Consider the following 20,196-nt stretch of genomic DNA (forward strand, 5'->3'; position numbering starts at 1 on the left):
TTAGATGTTGGTGTTGCAGAAGGTTGTGCGTGGTGTAGGGTTGGTCACTTGCAGCCCATCCTGGCAGCCAATCCCCCAGCTGTGCTCAGGGAGTTGGTTGGCTGCAGCTGGTTACCCACAAGGCCTAGCCCTAGGCCAACACCCTGCCATGAAAGGCTGTAAAATCTTCTGTTAGTACCATATGTACGAGGTCTAGTATGAACTCTGGTGGTGTCATGTTTTGTATGCTTAGTTACCAACTACCTCAAGGGTAGACTCATGAGGGATGTTCATATATAGTGACTTTATGTCTGAAGTGATCAACATGGCCTTTTCTGGTTTGAATTCTATTCCCTTTAGTAGATTCAGGACATGTTTTGAGATCATTCCTCTCACTAAAAGGGCATAGTTAGATGTCCCAACACAGCCATAGTGGCTCTAATGCCTTCGCAATCCCTGAAACAACAGGGCGTATCCTGGGGGTGTTTATTTTTGTGCATCTTGGGCAGACTGTAAAAATATGATGGTAGTGGGTCTTATTTGATAAGGAAATCTGCTTCCTTTGTCGTGATCCACCTCTTTTCCTTCCCTGACTCTACTAGAAATGAGATCTCCTCCATCACGTCTTTAGCAGGGTCCTTCCTCAGTCGCTTGTAGTACCTGTCATCGTTGAATGACCTGAGTCATTCACCATGGTACATTTGCCTGCCCTTGTCTGATGCTTTGATTGCAATAGACTGATCTTTCTCCAGTTCCTTCATTGCATCTCTCTCTTATTTTTGTTATGTTTGGAAATATGTGTGGTCTGTTATTTTGTAGAGCATCCACACAATCATTACTGCGTATTCGAAATTTGCTACCTCAAGGGGTAACTGGTGTAAGCATGGCAAGAAGGTTGATCTGTTGTGTAGACCTGTGTTTATTTCTCTCTCATCTTTGCCTGCCATTTCCTTCTGTTCAAAGAAAACCTTGAGTCATTATTCTTCGAAGGATTTAAGCGATTTCACTTCTGAGTTTTAAAAGTCATCATTTGGGGTAGGGACAGGTCCCAATCCTTTTTGATCAGTCCTCTTTCAGATTCATTTCACACTTTCTCACTGACGGAGATGATTTTTTCATTTGATTGTATCATTATTTGCTTGACCCTTGTTGGGGTTCTTATTTTACCGCCCTGCTCTGACTCTGTTCCTTCCATGAGACCCTGCAATCTTTTTTCATTTCAGGTAGGCGTGGATGTTTTTTACAAATTCAAAGCTGTTAGACTGTGCCTGGAATGGTAAAAGCTTTTGTCATTTTTCAGCTTTGTGTGGATGGTGCTAGCTAATTCTAAACTTACACACTTTGCCGAAGTAATGGCAAAAGACATTGTCTATGAGTGTTGTCATTCTGCTTAGTAAGAGTACCAGGTATTGGCAAGAGCCTGGCAGCTCCTCAAAAATAAAGGTTTACAAAAACTAAAGCAATATAAGCATTGACAAAATCAAAAGGCTGACATGTTGACTTTGCCAGTGCTTATTTTTTTATGTAGAGTAAACCAGCTCACATTAATGGCCATTGCAGTCCTGCACATGTTGTGAAAACAGAATTAAGATGTGTGCCGATAGGCTACCCATGACATTACCTGTATTTAATGCAGAAACAATATCACCTCTGAGAATTGTAGGCCAAGCAGCAATAGTGTTGCCTCATCAGCACATGCACTGAACTCGAGCATGGCTGCAGCTAGTGCAGGAGGACCATCCTGACACAGGACTGCAAGGATACTGCCCATTCCTGGACAAGGTATCTACACCTAAACTAGGCAGACATGTCGATGCCAACCCTGTCTTAGTTCTAAACAAGCTCTTCGGCAATCAGAGGGTTGCAGCAAAAGATAAGCATGTTAGCAGCCACTGCAGGTAAGAGGGTGGGGTGGTAGGGCCTGCTGGTGGGATTTCGAGAGACGACCACGGGGGAAAATTCATCATTTATTTAATTTTACCTTGTGGTCGTCTCTCAAAATCCCCCCTCCCCCCCCCGCCCCCCGGCCGGCCCCACCACTCTTACCTGCAGCGGCTGCATGTGAGGACGCTACTCCCTATCAGAGGTTGCAGTTAAAAGCTGGGTTCCACCTTAAGTATAGATTCATCCAGAAATACTTATCACCCAAAGTCTGGACTGCACTTTTGCCCTTGAGCTCTAAAAGATTGTGCAACACAATCAATCCCAATCACTTTTCTTAAATGTTGAATTATATCTATATTGATTTCTTTTTATTTAGATAGCGCCTCGAAGCCTTCATGAATAGTGAAAAACTGTTACTGAATAAATTCATTCATGCAATCTGATGGAGAAAGAATGAAAAAATCCCATTTGTGAGTAATTTAGCATTCCATGATCAGGCACCAGTGCACTCTGTAGGTGTATTATCCACATCACTTTCCCTTGTGCCAATTGCAGCCCGCTAGCAGGCCTTCGCCAAGCGATGGCACTGCTCGGATGAAGATATCACGACGTGTTCAATTGATTTTTCTCTCATTTGAGCTGTAACGAGATCAGTACCGTCTGTTGATGAGAACTGCTTCCACGGGAACATTCCTAATTTTCCACCATTAAACGGCTGCCACGCGGCACTTTTCTTGAGGTGATAGAAAAATCAATTGTAATTAGTTGCAAAGTCGCTCAAACATAGCCTTCATGCCATGATCTTCACATCTGCTGGTGTCTCGGGCTTCCTTATCTTAAATAGCTCAGTGTTCTTCCTCAGAGATACCTCCTGTGCAACCAATATTTCTGAAGATCAAATCTTCTTTCGATCCGCAGTCCTGTGCGAATTGGCTTTGTGCACTTAACAAGGGAACAATCTCACTTTTTGATGGCACTGAATAGCACAGAGAAGTGCAGCGTTTTCAACCTGCCAATCACCATCCTTTTTATTAAACAGCAGTCAGCACATCACTACATCCGCCAGTTGGGTAGTTATTGCAAAAGATGGCAGTATTCACCCTCATTCACTGATCTGGGAAAGTTAAGAAGATACTTTACTTTGTTGGCTGTTGCCTTCTGCTTTGCATAGTATAGATTTTATTTCTGGGTTTATATTATTGTACTTTCATGGGCCACATGCCTTGGCATTTGTGGATGTGCTATTTTGTACCTGAAACATTAAAACCTGCCCTGGCCCCAGCTTCATCTGAGTGCACAAAGGGTTCAGATAATGAATAGTTTTCAACACCTAACGTTCAATTTAGGTCGTTCCTTCCGCAGTAGGGCATCCCTTCTTTGGAATTCACTGCCCAGTCACATTCGAAGCCATACTAACGATCTGGCTTTTAGGAACGCCATAAAAACACATCTTTTTCCCACTGTGTAGTTTCTGCCTTCTCTCTATGCTTGTGGCTCTGCTGACAGCGCCAGAGCGCCCCTTTGCTGGGGCAGCAGTTGCGCTATACAAATGGCAGTAACATAACATAACATAATAAAAGCACCCCGAATGTAGTTCACCAAATCCTGTTTAACAGAATTAGGCTCTTTTGGGATTTACACCCATGTATCAAACTTGAGGATACCAGCTACCATGGAGGACTTTCCTCCTTTGAAAATGTGGTGTTAGAGGTCGGAAAGGGGAGCTTAATGGAAAGTATGGATGTCCTTGGAAAATTCCTGGATCTCTCAGATTTAGTACTTTGTAGGCATTCACACAGTGGCATAAGGCAAAATAGTGGGGGCACCCTGCAGAATGTGTTGAGGGGCCCAGATTATCCTACTTTTCACAGATATCCACTAGACTTGTGCTGCATGGGTCTAGTTTGGAATGGTTGGGGTGGGCCCTAGAGGGCCCAAAGGCTACAGGGGCTTGTGTTACATCCTTGAATTCACAAACATTTTGCATGGGCATATCCAACCTGGACACACTTGTAAATCGGCTCCAAAAATTATAATTATAATTTGGTTTCAAGACTTGGAATGGAAATGAACACAGGGAAAGGGGTTTCCCTACCAGGAAATATATTTTCATGGAGAATCAAATTAACAATAGAAGGACAAATGGTTGAACAGCTCTTCAAGATGCAACCCTAGAACTTTCACAATAAGACTCATCTCTTTCAAAAGAAATATAATAGCAACTAGCTATTTCTATATTTTGAGTAAATATTTCTGTAGCCTATGATTGTACCACTGATATTTTACTTTAACCTTCCTATCTTCTGGATGGCTGAATAATAATCATAAATATTTGCTCAATACCCATATTCTGTAATAGTGCCTTGTATGCCCACCCCACCTGTAGGCCAGGATGAAGTTTTGAATAAGTCTGCAAAATCTTGCATAGTTTGTGAATTTCATGGAATGAAAATTTCTGGAGATTTCACTCCTGCAAAATATTATGTCATTTATGCCCTATGTTGATTGTTTTGACAAACAAATGTCTTGCAGAAAAAAATCTTCCTTAACTCAGTCTTTTGCAGGTCTCCCACTGTCATATAGTTAATGCTTTCTATATATTGTTTTAAGTTAGCATTAGTTTATTAAATGTTTAAACAACATATTTTCCTTCGGCTTCAGTTTGCACACGGCACATACTTGTTATTGTAGCTTCCAACCTAGACGAAAGATGTGATTTATTGAGAATAATATGTTATTGCTCTGATATCAGTTGTGCCTGGTACACTTGGTACACTGTCTGCACACTGAGATCTATAGCCTCTAAGAATAACCTAACACAAGGTTGCTGGGAGGCCTGATCCTCGCACCACATTAGACATAACACAAATAATGTTGCTGCCAACATTGGGATCTCCGCGGGTTTAAGATAGAGTTACTGAGAATGCTAAAACACACTTGATGGTGCTTCGCACGAAGAGAGTTGGTAGCTGATGATGTGATCTTCTTCTGCTGACATTTAGAGGTATGGGCCCGCCCTGCTAAAACCCAATGAGACCTTCTTAGATATAATATAGTATGCTAAATAGGGTGCGCGAAATATAGGTGATACAGGTTTCTATAGATTTTGCATTATAATATGCTATCACCGTTCGCTTGCTATGGACTAGTGACTATGCTGATAACTCTGGTTTTTATAATATGTATGTTGGTATTATATAAGATACTGCGTTTGAGAACCTTGCATTGAAAAATAAATATTTCAAACTTGCACGTGTATTCTTTTACTCCCCGTTGTGGTTTGAAATGATTATAGAGCGAAAGAGTGTTCATGTGTTCCACGATACCTGAGGTACCCTAAGTTCATGTTCTGGATTGTCTAAGTCATTGGGAGTTTGTTATGACCAATGAGACACTGTAGCTAGCTAGGTAAGGGGATTTCTGATACTAAGGTGAGTTTTGGGTCATCCTAATTCACCCAGGTTCTAGATCTCTGTGCACAGTTCTGTGGGAGAACGGAAACCCTGCTACATGGCGCCCAACATTGTTGGCCTTATATCATGACACTCGAGTAGTATATCATTCAAACCTTAACCCCTTCATTCCCGTTTCCGGAAAACTGCAGTGTCGGAAAAACCTACCTATTTTTGAAATAGGTCTTTTCAAGCTTGAATCTATCTAAAAACGGTTTCCTTGAATTACTACCCAGTTGTGCTACAAAGTAATCTTTGTTTTTTCACGTTCCTGTGCAGTCATGGCACAAGCCGTGGAAATCCCGCTGCATAGTCGCATTGCGGTGCGTGATCATTTGCAGACTTATGATGTACCTGCTGAAGGCTTGGCTGTGGTTCTGGTGGTGAGTGCGGAACATGCTTACCCGTACGAACTGTTTTATTCGTGGGTGACATTTCCGGCAGTGGACGCAAATTCTGGTGTGTTCCACTCGTACACTGCGTCACCTGTACCTGCTGCATATGCTCCGTACAGAGCACAGGAAGTACCTATTGACGTTTGGCAGCATGGAGTTTGGTTTGGTGGCGCCCTACCACACTCTTTAACCGCTCCGAGGTTAGGTCCATTATCCATTCCGGGCACAAATTGGCCCGCTTTGGCTGGATTTACACCTCACCCTAATCACGCCACGTGTAATATAGCGGACCTTAGGCGACTTCATGTAGTCGCCATTGCAGTGATTAGAGCCCTTGTGCATTACACGAGTCGTAATGTTCACGGGGGTGGCCCCAGAGGTGCAGCCCTTCCGGCAGGGCAGGCTGGTTTGAAAATCAGTCCTGTCATGGTGAATTCCATTATGGGCAAGAAGCCCCTGGATAAGGATGATTTTCCTTTCTGGCTTGCCGAGAAATTTGACCAGCTGGAGGCGGTGTTTCCTAATACGACTCCTGGTGAAAAACACCGGATTCTTACGCTTAGTTTACCGAAGGATTTGGCCCCTGAGCTTGTTGACTGTGAGACCTGGGGTAAGACTTTTGCGGCTGTCTATTCGAGGTGCTTTGGCTCCCCGTCTGTGTCCAATCTGTCTACGGTCCTTAAACGTGTTCAAGATGATCACGGGCCGGAATCGGCTGTTGAGTTGGGTATTCGCCTATGTGGCTCCTTTGATGTGGTTTGCGATCTGATCCTTGCGAATGTCAAGGGGGATGCAGTGAACTTTCAGGTGGCTAACGCTTTAGCTCTGGTTCCCAATGCCGAGAAACCCCGACAGTTAGCAAGGATAATTGTGGCGGCTTATAAAACCGTAGGTCGCAATAGTAAGGGTAATAAGCCTTTTTCTACTAAGGAGAAGAAGCAACCCCAGGGACAAGCTTCGGAAACTGAGGTTCAACCCGAGTCTAAGAAACAAAATTGGCGTAAAAAACAGAATCAGGGTAAGCAACAGCAACAATAACAGACACAGGTTTCACGCCCTGCGTCTCCGTTGCCTGCGCAGCCGGAACGTGTTTATGATTGGCGCGACCGCGCGATGATTAAGACACCTGAACGTTTTCAGGCCTCTGACCAACGCTCTCCTCGCTCCTTTCAGGACTCATCGGCTCTGTCAACCGGTGGTGGAGGGGGCGGCAGGGGCCGGGGTGGCCAGCAAGGACGTGGTCAGCCCCGCCCGCGCAACGGTGCAGACAAGCAGGAGGGCTCTACGCCTCAGATACCACAGTTTGCCAAGAAGAAAGTCGCAGCCTTGACAGCGCATCGATATGCCCGAGATTGTGAGAACGAGGCTTCGGAATCTGACTTGGGCTCTGACCTTGCTGGACAGCGCGGCGGAGATTACCATAGTGAGAGAGGCCCTCCGTCCACTACTGAAGGTGACAGCGACTGACACTTATGTTGTGATTGAAACAGCAGATACAAGAGTTGCTCCCCCTGATAGACTTTTTGAAATTGTCCTGTTAATTGAAGGTGACATACAGCGTACCGTTAAAGGGGTATTTTGGGAAAATCTTTCGTCTACATATGACATTTTGCTTTCGGAGGCTGACTGGCCCCCACCTTTTGTGCTCGCAGCTCCAAGAGGGGAGGAGGTGATCCTCCCCAGTTTCGCGAACACAGTTTAGAGAGTGGAAGCGAGGCACTTTGCAGAAGAGTGGGCTCTGGCGCTTGCACCGGCTGTGTACCGTAATCAGTGTGGCTGGGATAAATTGTCCCCGAACCACGAGATTCCTTTACGGTCTCAGCCGCAGCCTCAACCTCAATATCCCATACGACGTGAAGCCAAAGCTTCGGTCGCAGCGATCCTTGAACAATTGGAATATCAAGGTGTAATTGAAACGTGTGTGTCACCGATGAATAACCCCCTTTTTACTGTAAACAAACCGGACGGCTCTTACTGTTTGGTTTTAGATTACCGGCATTTGAACTCGCATTGCCTTAACTGTGCAGTACAGAATACTCACGGCTCTGCCCTTGTAAATAGTCTTGTGCGTAAGCGGTTCAAAACCACGCTTGACATTTCCAATGGTTTTTATGCCCATTCATTGGACAGTCTTAGATCCCAATGGACTTCTTTCACATGCGGCGGGGTCCAAAAAATGTTTCGGTGTCTTCCAATGGGCGATAAGAATAGCCCTGGCGTATTTTCCGCACGCATTGTCTCTCTGTTGGAGAGGATCGACCCAGATGCTTGTTCCTATGTGGATGATATCTATCTCACAGACGACGAACTTTGGGAGCATCTGTGTCGAGTGAACAGTATTATTTGTAACTTTGCAGACATGGGTTACAAGTTTAATTTTGCAAAATCGCACATTGCAGAATACATGGTGTTGTTGCTAGGCTATGAACTGACTAATGAAGGAAAGGGCTTGGCTCCTCACTTCCTGGAGAAGTGCGCTCAGTCGCGCTCTCCGACAACACTGAAAAAATTACAATCTTTACTGGGCTTTTTGAATTTCGGGAGGACATACATTGTATGCTTTGATACAACCATCTTTTTCCAAATCATGCTGGCTGCCTGAGCATTCAGCTATTCTGCAATCTTTGCAAGCTGATTTGCTCGCTTCTGAATACTTACAGACTCGTGATAACCAGACCAACCTGGTGATAAGAATTGTCCCGGGGACGGTAGGTTTCACGTACCTAACTTTTAATGAAGGAGATACAGTACCTATGGCTTACAAGTCACACTTGTACACTTCGGCTGAATTGCGTTTTTCCACTGTGGAGAAAGTTTTGACGGCTGTGCAGATGGCCATTCTTAAGGAACGTGCCCTGTCACAGGGAAAACGCATGTTGGTTGTTACCCTGTGTCCTGCCTTGGAGGCAGTTACGAAAGCCAGTGTACCTAATTCTAAAGCTTTGCACCGTCTGTGGATTCAATGGGCTGCATCCTTGGCATCCCAGGATGTCATGTTTATTTTTGATGCCACTTTACGGTCGCAGGAGTTCTTACAGTATGAATTTGTTCATCCTGCTCCTTTAGCAATGCGGCCATTGGAGGATTTCCATTGCATCATTTACACTGATGGTTCGGCGCAGGTTGCGCATGGCTCTAAACATGCCTACGTTTCCGCTTGCGCCATTGTGGTCGGTGCCATGGTGAACGATGAGTTCAAGTCCAGTGTCGTGCGCACGCAGGCGCTTGGGGACTGCACCGCACAGTTGGCTGAGCTTCATGCTCTGATGCTTGCATTGGAGTACGCAGATCCGAGTGTGACGACTTTGGTCGTAAGTGACTCTTACTACTGTGTCCAGTCTTACAATGAGAACTTGTTCTTTTGGATTCAGAATGAATTTCGTGATTCCAAAGGTAGTACTATAAAACATAAAATGATCTGGGTCCGAGTGGCAGAACTCAAAGAGAAGTTGCCTCTCGTGTTTGTAATTCATACTCTTGGCCATCAGCGCGTGGGGGTCCACGCTGTCGGAAATTCGCTTGCTGTTGAAGCAGCGAAGTCAGCAGTATCAAAATACTTAGTTGCAGCAGTCACGAGGTCCAAAAGTAAGATAGATGATGACATCTTGGCAGCGGTTGCTGCTACAGAGAAGGGAAGTAAATATCCTGCGGGGTTCCTTTCTAAATACACATACCACTTAAGTCCCAATAAGGTTCCTTATGTGAAAATTCCTGAGGTTGGTGAACGTTTAATTCCCAACTCGGATCGCAGGGCTTCTCTGATTACAGCGGCTCATGAAGGTGTGGCGTCTGCGCATGCGGGCGTCTCAGCGACTGTAACACAGCTACAACAGAGGTTCTGGTGGCGGGGACTGTACAAACAGACGCGCGATTATGTCCTTCAATGTGACATTTGCCAGCAGATTAAACCTTCAACTGGTGCGCGTCCGCCTCAGACACAGTTGTACATCTCTAATAAACCGCTTGGGTGCGTTTATTTGGATCACTGCGGTCCTTTTTCTTCTGATACTGCATATAAGTACATCTTAGTAGCAGTTGATTCATGCACACGCTTTGTGTGGGTATGGCCCCATCGGAGCGCTGATTCACGGACTGTCATTAAGGATTTGCGAGTCTTTGTAGGTATTTTTGCCTGTGATACCTTCCATTCGGACCAGGGTCCGGCTTTCGCCTCTAAGGCGTATAAGGATGCTATGGTTTCGTTGGGGGTCCAAGTCAAGTTTTCGTCTCCGTACAGACCCGAGGGAAATAGTGTAGTTGAACAAATGAACCGTGACTTAAAGCAATCTTTGACAGCTCGAGTTATAGGCACTGGCAGAAACTGGTTAGCCCACCTCAATGGCGTGCAGCGTGCGCTTAATAATCTCCCTAGAAGGTCTCTGGGTGGGCGGACCCCATACGAAATGCTCTTTGGTATCAAGATGTACGTCCCTGACCTCGACGGTCTAGACTGCAAGGCCCAGGCCACGGCCTTTGACGTAGATGAACATTGCAGTGTTTTACAGGATCTACAAAAGGCCAGAGACAGTCTAGCAAAGGAACATTTGCCCTCCACATCGGATGATGCGTTGCAGATCCCGGTAGTTGGCCGGCTACCCCAAGTTGGAGAACTGGTTTGAGAGACGATCGATAACAAGAAAGAGTTTGGTCCCTCATATCGTGCATCGGTTCGAGTTCTTGGAGTGAAGGGCACAAGAAAAGGCAAAGTCATATTACCACCACTTCCAGGTCGTAAGGAAAACAGATTTATTTCTATTGACAATGTCAAGACACACAGGGTGGCCGATTCTTCATAGCATGACACCGGCTATATCCTGTCCTTCCATGGTGAGGCATTCTGTGCTGGCTATTACTTCTGGTGCAGAACAGGAGGTGTCCCTCGAGATGCCTTCCATATCCAGTCCTTTATTAAATACTATTCCTGTTACTAACATTGATGAGCTGAACTACACCTATTCTGCTGACTTATCTATGCCAGATTTGCAGACTCGTTTAGCCGACCAGTCAAGATTCTCTTTTGACTCTGTTTCGGAACTTTCAAAGAAACCCTCAACTATTGCAAAATATGCCACCTTGTTTAAAAAACATTTTTTAATTCCCCCTTGGACATACATTTGGTTGATTCTATTTTCATTTTACCTTTTTATGTCAATTGGTTTTGTGTTTTATTTTTTCCGCCTGATCGATGATCACTATGTTAAAGAAAGAACAGGAATTTGGTACCTTAATGGAACATTGGCCCCTCTTTCCTCTTCACATTCAGCACACAGACTGAAACGAAACTTGAATACAGTCAACATTACTGCTTGGCCTGTCCTTCATGGGATTGTGTGGGATGCGGTTAGATTTCAAATACATGGGCCCACTGAAGTGATTAATGTTCCGAATGTGCTTAGAGTAAACATGGGAGATGTGATTAAACAAAATATACGTTCTGATGATTGGGATATTCAGGCCGTAGAAGCATTATTCTCTGATTTGAAATACTATGCTGCCTTTGATGCTGAGGATCTGTATTTAGATTCTATTAATTATGGTGATTTCTTTTGTTCTTAACATTATGGTAATCATTTTTTACATAAGACAAATTCCAGGAGGGTTGCTGTAAATTACACACAGTGAGAACATTGCCCTGCTCCATTGGGAGGCAGCTCCAGTACATTTCTGAAAAAATATTCTTATTTTACAGATTTTAATCAATCAAATCCTGAGTCATTTTATTTCAAAATGACACAAAAGTCCATGTCCAAAGTTAGACTTACCGATACAAACTTGCTGTATTCGAAGTCCTTTCTAGACAGATTAGCTGTAGATGGCTACGAGTTTTGGAAAGGAACAATTGACCTTAAATCGGTTTGGGGTACCAAAGATTGGCAGGTACAAGGCACTGAGGCTTTGCACCGAGCATGTCTCATCCCGAATCACATGTTGTTTCTAAATTCATCCATTTTCCAAACAATATGCTTTGGATTGGCTACTTCTAAAAAATTAAATACACCAATTATCCCCGAATTGGAAGAATATTCAGGATGGGGTAATTATACTGAATTGTCCATTCGTGAGTTACAAGCTCTTTTGCACAATTCATCCTTTAATATATCCAGTTTGGATCCAAAGGGTTGGTTGATGTGGCAAAGAAGTGCTGATTCTTGCCAACGTCGTTTTCTGAGTTTGGCTGAAGGGTTCACACAAGTCAGACCTGATCCCCGTTTTGAAACTGATTATACTGTCACCACTTATTCTGTGGGGAAACTGTGTCAGACTTGGTTACAACATTCCACTTTAGCTGCAGTTAAACTACATCTGGCTCAGTTAACTGAAAACGTGGATTTGAATGATTTTATAAAAGGCCCAGCTAAGAGTAGGTCTAAACGGTGGATTTATGCTGTTTACAATGAAATTTGGAAATTTTCACAAATTGAGGCTGCTAAACGCCTAAGAGCGATTGACCAAGCAAATTTGGAAAAAGTGCTTGTAGTTGTCGATAACAGTATTAACATGCTTTCTTCCCGAATTTACACGTTGAACAATATTGTCTCTTCTGTAGTTGACATTGTAAATGATGAAGTATCTGTATTGTACCATGGTCAAAATCAATTGCGTTCTGTAATGCAGTTTGCATGGACACTACAGACTCTGAAAGCTGGTCGCGTTCCTTGGAGTTACATGAACGTATCATCCTTATTTGCCCCGTTTAATTTGACTGACAAGCAGCGCATGCTTTCTATGCGAGATGCATCGTTTTCTATGTTGCACATTGAAAAATTAGAATCTTTGCCCTTTTCTGTAGCTGAGGCATCTGCTGCTACATGGCTTATCCATGGTGTTATTACTTTACCTTTTGCTTTATATAAATTTACTAATTGTATGCGATATATTGCAATAGGCCGATATGAACCACTAGGCAGTGCTTTCCTACATGAGGCATGGTCTTTACCATACACATACAGATGCCTGAAGGATGGAAAGGAAGTGAATCTGAATGGTGAAGAATGCACACAGTCGCCTGATCGCTCTCTGGTATGCAGACACATCCAGTTGCATGGTTCTTGTAATCAGGACAGGCCTAATTTAGCCTGTGTTTTAAAAGGCACACCAGTTCCTGCAATAGTTCCCACATTTACTTTATTGACAAACTGTAGTTATTTACTTTTGAATAACGAGGCGTGTTGTGGGTTAATGGTCGGTATTGCCTATGTGGTTACTGTATCAGAACGTGTGGTGTGTTGCAAGAACGTGTTATATCCACCCACGCATGGGAATTCAGATGTTTCCATCTGCCCGCGCATCCCAACCTTGAGAGCGGAGTTCAATGGTTTGAGCCGAATAAGGGCTCTTTTGTCTCAAAAAGAAGTGGCCCTGAGCTCGGCCGTGAAACTTATGTCCTTCACATAGCTAACACACGCACAGAGGTGCAGGCACTTTTAAATACTGACTTGCCGTTTCATTTCTGCAAATTAGTACATCAGATCTTTAATGCCTCCTCCACGTCTGGCTTAGCTCATTTTTTTAAATTGGTTAGCAGTGGTCTCGTGACTACATTTGAAAAGATTTTTGGTGTTATCCCAGCTTTCTTCCATTCAATATTTTCGAGCTTGTTTGGCGGATTTCCTGTTTTGCTGGCTTTAGCTGCAGGCGTTTTGTTGTTATTCTGCTTCCTAAAACATGGATGCCCATCCTGCGCAAGAAGCCGCTCAGCCCCTTCTGACACTATTTCGCAACCGGATGCTTGATTACTATGACACCTTGCCGCTTGCGACCTTAAGCACGGCATTTGGATTATCGTTTCGATTTTCCTATTTCACATGTGCCCAGCCTGTGTTTCATTGCCTGAGCTGCGAATTTGACTGGGCCATTGATTTGTGTCTCTGCTTGCCGTTATCTCCTGAAGTCGATTTTAATCACCTGATGGGCCCCGTAGTTGCTCACAAGTTGATTTGGTCTGGCGAAAGGATTATGGCCTTGGCAGCGATGCATGGACTAATGGGTCAGTGGGACATCCCCGCAGCGGCGCATGAGTTTCTGGCACATAGCGTTCTTGAGAACCCACCGAGTTGTCCTCTGATGTTGCTAGAGGGTTCGGTGTTGGAGGAGCACGTATGTTCTTTCCCATTGCTTAATTGGATGGCTGAACTGTTTTCGGATGATGACAGTGATTTCATGTTGGAAGCTGTGGCTACCTATTTTGCATATTCTATCCACCCATGAGTGGCTTTGGAGACTTTCACTATACGGGCACGTGACTTTTTAGTAATTCTGAATGGTGCCATTTTTCTTACGAACAATTTACTTCATATGTTCTAGGCCTGTGATTTTATATTAGGCCTCGAGTTCGAGATTTTTTACATTTTGGTTTGGCCACTATAGGCATTCATACATATTTTGTATTGTCAATTTTTATATACATATACATACATTTAGCTTGGCTCAATATTATTGAACTCTGCTTTTATGTTATGCCTTTATTATATTATTGGCTTTTTTCTTGACCGTCCTCGGATCATTGGGGGGGTGTCATATAGTTAATGCTTTTCTATATATTGTGTTAAATTAGCATGAGTTTATTAAATGTTTAAACGACATATTTTCCTTCGGCTTCAGTTTGCACACGGCACATAATTGTTATTGTAGCTTTCAACCTAGACGAAAGATGTGATTTATTGAGAATAATATGTTATTGCTCTGATATCAGTCGTGCCTGGTACACTTGGTACACTGTCTGCACACTGAGATCTATAGCCTCTAAGAATAACCTAACACAAGGTTGCTGGGAGGCCTGATTCTTGCACCACATTAGACATAACACAAATAATGTTGCTGCCAACATTGGGCTCTACGCGGGTTTAAGATAGAGTTACTGAGAATGCAAAAACACACTTGATGGTGCTTCGCACGAAGAGAGTTGGTAGCTGATGATGTGATCTTCTTCTGCTGACATTTAGAGGTATGGGCCCGCCCTGCTAAAACCCAATGAGACCTTCTTAGATATAATATAGTATGCTAAATAGGGTGCGCGAAATATAGGTGATACAGATTTCTATAGATTTTGCATTATAATATGCTATCACCGTTCGCTTACTATGGACTAGTGACTATGCTGATAACTCTGGTTTTTATAATATGTATGTTGGTATTATATAAGATACTGCGTTTGAGAACCTTGCATTGAAAAATAAATATTTCAAACTTGCACGTGTGTTCTTTTACTCCCCGTTGTGGTTTGAAATGATTATAGAGCGAAAGAGTGTTCATGTGTTCCCCGATACCTGAGGTACCCTAAGTTCATGTTCTGGATTGTCTAAGTCATTGGGAGTTTGTTATGACCAATGAGACACTGTAGCTAGCTAGGTAAGGGGATTTCTGATACTAAGGTGAGTTTTGGGTCATCCTAATTCACCCAGGTTCTAGATCTCTGTGCACAGTTCTGTGGGAGAACGGAAACCCTGCTACACCACATGATTAAAGGTGTGTTTTCGATTTCAATATTCATGTGAGACACCAACATTTTTATGGAACCAGTGTTTATTTTAACTGTTGCCCTTCTCTGATTTTCATTGATCCATCTGACATAATAATTTGGGGTTCATTTAGAGCTTAACAATAATAGTGAATGGCCAAATGACAGTTATCCCACCCTGCCAAACTTGTGATTCCCCCATCTCATTTCCAGGTGGGTGAACTACAGAATTTTGGCTGTGTATCAACAGCTGGCGTTGTCAGTGGAAACCTTTGACGTAGTGGCCCATCTATCACTATGGGGCCAGGTGACTGTAACCCTGTCTTATTTGTGGCAGGATGACATCAGTGGATGTCGTTGCCTGGAACTTTCAGGCCCTTATAGTCAGAGAAACATCTCCATGCATGTCAGTGCCATTGTTTTTAGGTTGAACCTGAGCCAGGGCGCATGCGCTGCTCTACAAGACTTGTTTTGGTGGAGTAGCGTATAGAAGCCTGAGTACTCTTCGCGCATATTTGTCATTGGCTTGTGTCATTGTCTGTCCTAAATGCTGGCTTCCGATTTATCAATAGGCTTGTTAGATCCTCCTTAGTACCTTGTCCTCTTTATTTGTCACCTCCCATGGTGACTGGCCCATTTACTTTGAGTATTACACAGTAGGTGTTATTTAGACTGTGAGTGCAATTTTCTTTATTGAGGTTCTCCTTCTTTACTCTCTCCCTCCCATTGTCTGTGCCTTCTCCACCTCCCCCACCTGCACTCTCGTTGCCCGTGCCTTCTCGCACCCTCTCATGCCCTCCCTCCCTCCCGTTGTCCCTGATGCCTACTATTTGCAATGCAATAGGTCTCGTGTAAATGCAAGACCTATTGCATTATAAATGCTTTTCTTCTAAAACCAACACCCACATTGTGAGTTTGTTTTAGAAAAAGACAAAAGTATATTGAGCAGTGCCACATAACACATATCGCCCACTTGTCATACTTCTTTGCCTTCAGCACATTCGCTGTAACCATAAAATGGGTGTATTCTTTGAAGGCAGTGAGATTTCCGCTGGGAAGGTGAGGATTTTATAATATGTCAAGCGAACCTCTGCCATGGTTGCAAAGGCAAAGCCTCCTTTAACCTTCCCACTCGTTACTCACCTATGCTGTGCCATTGAGTACCCACCTCACATACCATCCTCAAGAGCTCCCCCAGCTAGCCAGAGGTGACACTGACTCTAGTGTCCTGGCACACTACTGTGAGGTGTGGCCCAATGTGGCATACCAGGGCTGGAGGGGGGAGAGCTTCTGTCCTTTAATAAACATATTCCCTGGCAAATTATCCAGTTTGGAGTTTTCCTAACACAGTTTGGAAGGCACCATAACATCAATTTTCTTTTTCTTTTCCTTCTGTTACTTAGGACATCTATGTTACTTCAGTTCTATTGGGGGCATTCCCCAAGGTTTTCTCCATTTTATCTGTGTTTCTTATTTGACCACATAACATCACCAACACAATTTCCTGAGCTAATGATCAGCCCTAATACTAATTTCATTGTAAAACAACACACTGTGGGTCACCTTTTTTAAGAGTCCATTTGTAAGAGGTTGCAATTTGCAAACCCATGTGATTGGCTACAAAAACCGGGATGGTGGTCTGCAAGGAACAGCAGACAACCATCTCAGTGTGGGAAACTTTTATTTTTTTTAATTCAGCCCGAGTTCCTCAAAGGAACTGCTGTTCCTGCTCTGGAAAATAAAGGTTTCTCATTTTGGAAAATATCGTGGAGAGCCAGCAGAGGTCCAGGATTTCCCCAGAGGCTGCCAACACGAATTCCCAAGGGAAAAGGGTCTCCTGGGGACCCCTTCCCATTTGCGAATCAGGTATCACCTCTTTTGAGAAGGCCATAAACAGATCAATGGTCTGCACCTGGAATTGCGGCGACAAGCCATTTGCACATACCATACCAAATCACAATTTGGAAGGAACACCCTTCCAAATTTCGATTCGTTGTGGTGGCCAACTGCCATTTTAGGAGTTTGGGCACATTTTCAGACTCCTAAACTGGGTTTTGTACAGAACAAAAAATAAATTTGCTGTCACAAACCCACTGAATTTGCAAATCAGTGGGTTTGCAAATTAAAAAAAAGCATCAGTATATCTGACCCTGTGCTCTGTATGAGGAAAGGAGCCAGCGCTGCACAAGCAGGCCACTGCATGGTTCCTGCACAAATAGGCTTTCTATGATTTTAATTGCAAGGGTCTAAAACACAATTTATTGCTCATAGATCATTTTAATGAAGACAGATGAACAACTTTGAGTCAGGGTTGAAAAAGCTCAAAAGACAATTCCCTATATATAATTATTGGTCGGCTGCTCAGGGACAAATTACCAGGAAAAATGTCACTAATAAACAGAAAAATAACTGAAACAAATGTATGTTATTGAAAGTGTTGTTTTAAATATTATTGGAGCCGTGCTTCAAGCAAACAAAAAAATGAAAAAGTTAAACATAAGCAAAGATCTTGAGCCGTATTACACAAAGTGCCACGGGGGTGCAACAGACGTGTGTCGGTCTGCTTTTCGATGCCATTGGGATATTGGCGCAATCTTCGGGGGTGATCTCTCATTTGCATGGGACATGGCCACATGCAAGTGATGGAACACATATTTATATATGCGGACACTGGGACCAATGAGCTTTCAGGGGAGGGGTGCACTGACCACAATGAGGTGGTGCACCATCATTGTCCTCTTCCGAGAACAGGGAGGTGCAGGGATCCCTTCGATCCCCCAGACATCCTCCTGCAGCTGAGTGCAGTCACTCACTGTACCCCCCTAGGTGGATCTCTGCACCCCCTTTGAAAAACAGGGTGTTTTGGCACTTGCACTCTAAATGACAGACTGACTGCTTAAAACAAGCAGTCAGTCCACCTTTCAGTAATACACCACCCCCAGGGCAGGCACAAGTTCGTAGGTGGTCTAATAGGGCACAATGACCAGGTCTGTGCCTGGCACGCTCTCTTAAAGGTGTGTCCTGGTGCAGATCATTGCATTGTAAGCTTTACATGATGTTATAGAGTCAGAGAAAAGGTTTTTAAGTGTTCAGGAATATGGCGCTCAGCTTCTCACGGTAAATATTAAGGTCTCGTGGTATAGAATTAGGTGCTTCTTGGCAGAGGAAAACCTTAACCTCTGTGAGAGAAGAGGTTCTGAGACCCCTCTCTAATGTAATTGGACAAGAATCCAGAGCACACTTTGTGTATCAAATTGAATTTCAAACTTTAAATGATCAAATGGTTGCAGCGATGGGATAGATCATACACGCATAAGTATTTCACAAATGAATTTTATTGTTCAACAGTGTTCTTTCCTCAGAATCACTGTGTGTATCACTCTAGCCTACACGTGTTTCATCACAGCATGTGGCTGTGAATCTTCAGGGCTGATCTGAATGATCAAGGCGCGTTATCGGGAGACCGGTGATAATTCCGTCCCGGTCCTAATCGGGATGTTTGCGTGTAGTGGGAGAACGGTACCGTGGGTAATCGGTTGCCGTTTCGTCAAACAATAAGGATCGTGTGTACCAGTTCACACAGCGTCCGAATGCGGAAACACGAGCTGCATTCGGCTCAACCCACGGGTTAACAGCCCGATTAGCACCGACGCTGTGTGAACTGGTACACACGATCCTTATTGTTTGACGAAACGGCAACCGATTACCCACGGTACCGTTCTCCCACTACACGCAAACATCCCGATTAGGACCGGGACGGAATTATCACCGGTCTCCCGATAACGCGCCTTGATCATTCAGATCAGCCCTGAAGATTCACAGCCACATGCTGTGATGAAACACGTGTAGGCTAGAGTGATACACACAGTGATTCTGAGGAAAGAACACTGTTGAACAATAAAATTCATTTGTGAAATACTTATGCGTGTATGATCTATCCCATCGCTGCAACCATTTGATCATTTAAAGTTTGAAGCTTTACATGATGTGACTCCATCAGTATCTGCTATAATATTTTTTACATTTTATTTATTTTACGGAGTTTTATATAGCGCAAACTTGACTGGAATCGGGTATCAGAGCGCTTTACATAGCACCAGTTGTGTTACATGAGGACACCTTCATTTTTTGTCAGGCACGGGGAGGTTAAGTGGTTTGCCCAGAATCACAGGATGTTCAGCCTCATTGCTGAGACCCGAACCTAGTTTCCCAGATTTGAGGACGACCGCCCTAGCCGTTAGGCCAACTCCTCTCCCCATATAGTCAGTATGAATAACCAGAGGGCAAGCCACCTCCAACGGGGATCCCTCAGTCACATGAAACTGCGATACAAACTGCAGGAGTGCATAAGATTGTGTATCTACAAATGTGAATCTGATGTTTCCTTATGCAACAGGTGTTGACATCCAGTTGTGTGTCCTTCTTTGATTTTCAGATTGCAATAACAATTATCGAAGCCCGGCAGCTGGTAGGAGAAAACATTGATCCAATCGTGATCATCGAGATTGGCGATGAAAAGAAGCAAACGACAGTGAAGGAAGGAACGAATACACCGTTCTATAATGAGGTACACACTGTGTGTGCAATCTTGCATTTGATTACAAGAGGCCTTGGTAAAATAATGTTCCTATTGTTAAAATGGTGAGTGTAACCATTGACAACATCTTTGGACACATCTTGCACTCTCTTCAGCAAATGACCAAAAGATTACTTTCTTTTGCAACACAAGTGGCAAAGTTCTTTGTGTTTGAAAGTAATTGAATACATATTTCTCTGAAATCATTTATGTTTAATCAAGTATGAATCGCTGTGCCTGAAATGAATGGAATGTCTCTACCCAGGAAATGAAAAGGGTATAGAAAGCGATATACTTGAAATACCTGGGATCCCACCATCCCTGAATAAAACCTGTCTGTAATTTCATTATTACAAGCAATGTGTGATGCACCTAGTCGCCTGTAACAAAGAAATTACATAGCTGCTCATCAGCAGTAACTTATACCAGTTGAGTTCCGAAGGCACAATGCCT

General features: G+C 43.7%; 1 protein-coding gene across 1 annotated transcript in view; it reads left to right on the plus strand.

Moving 5' to 3' along the window:
* Window positions 1–20,196, plus strand: part of FER1L6 (fer-1 like family member 6) — a 755,805-nt gene that overhangs the window by 392,434 nt on the left and 343,175 nt on the right. Inside the window, exon 5 of the mRNA XM_086966191.1 lies at window positions 19,603–19,734. Coding sequence (XP_086822317.1) covers window positions 19,603–19,734 — 132 coding nt within the window. The remainder of the gene's footprint in view (window positions 1–19,602; window positions 19,735–20,196) is intronic.

This window comes from Lissotriton vulgaris, chromosome 4_1 (genome assembly GCF_964263255.1).
Source record: "Lissotriton vulgaris chromosome 4_1, aLisVul1.2, whole genome shotgun sequence".
NCBI lineage: Eukaryota > Metazoa > Chordata > Amphibia > Caudata > Salamandridae > Lissotriton > Lissotriton vulgaris.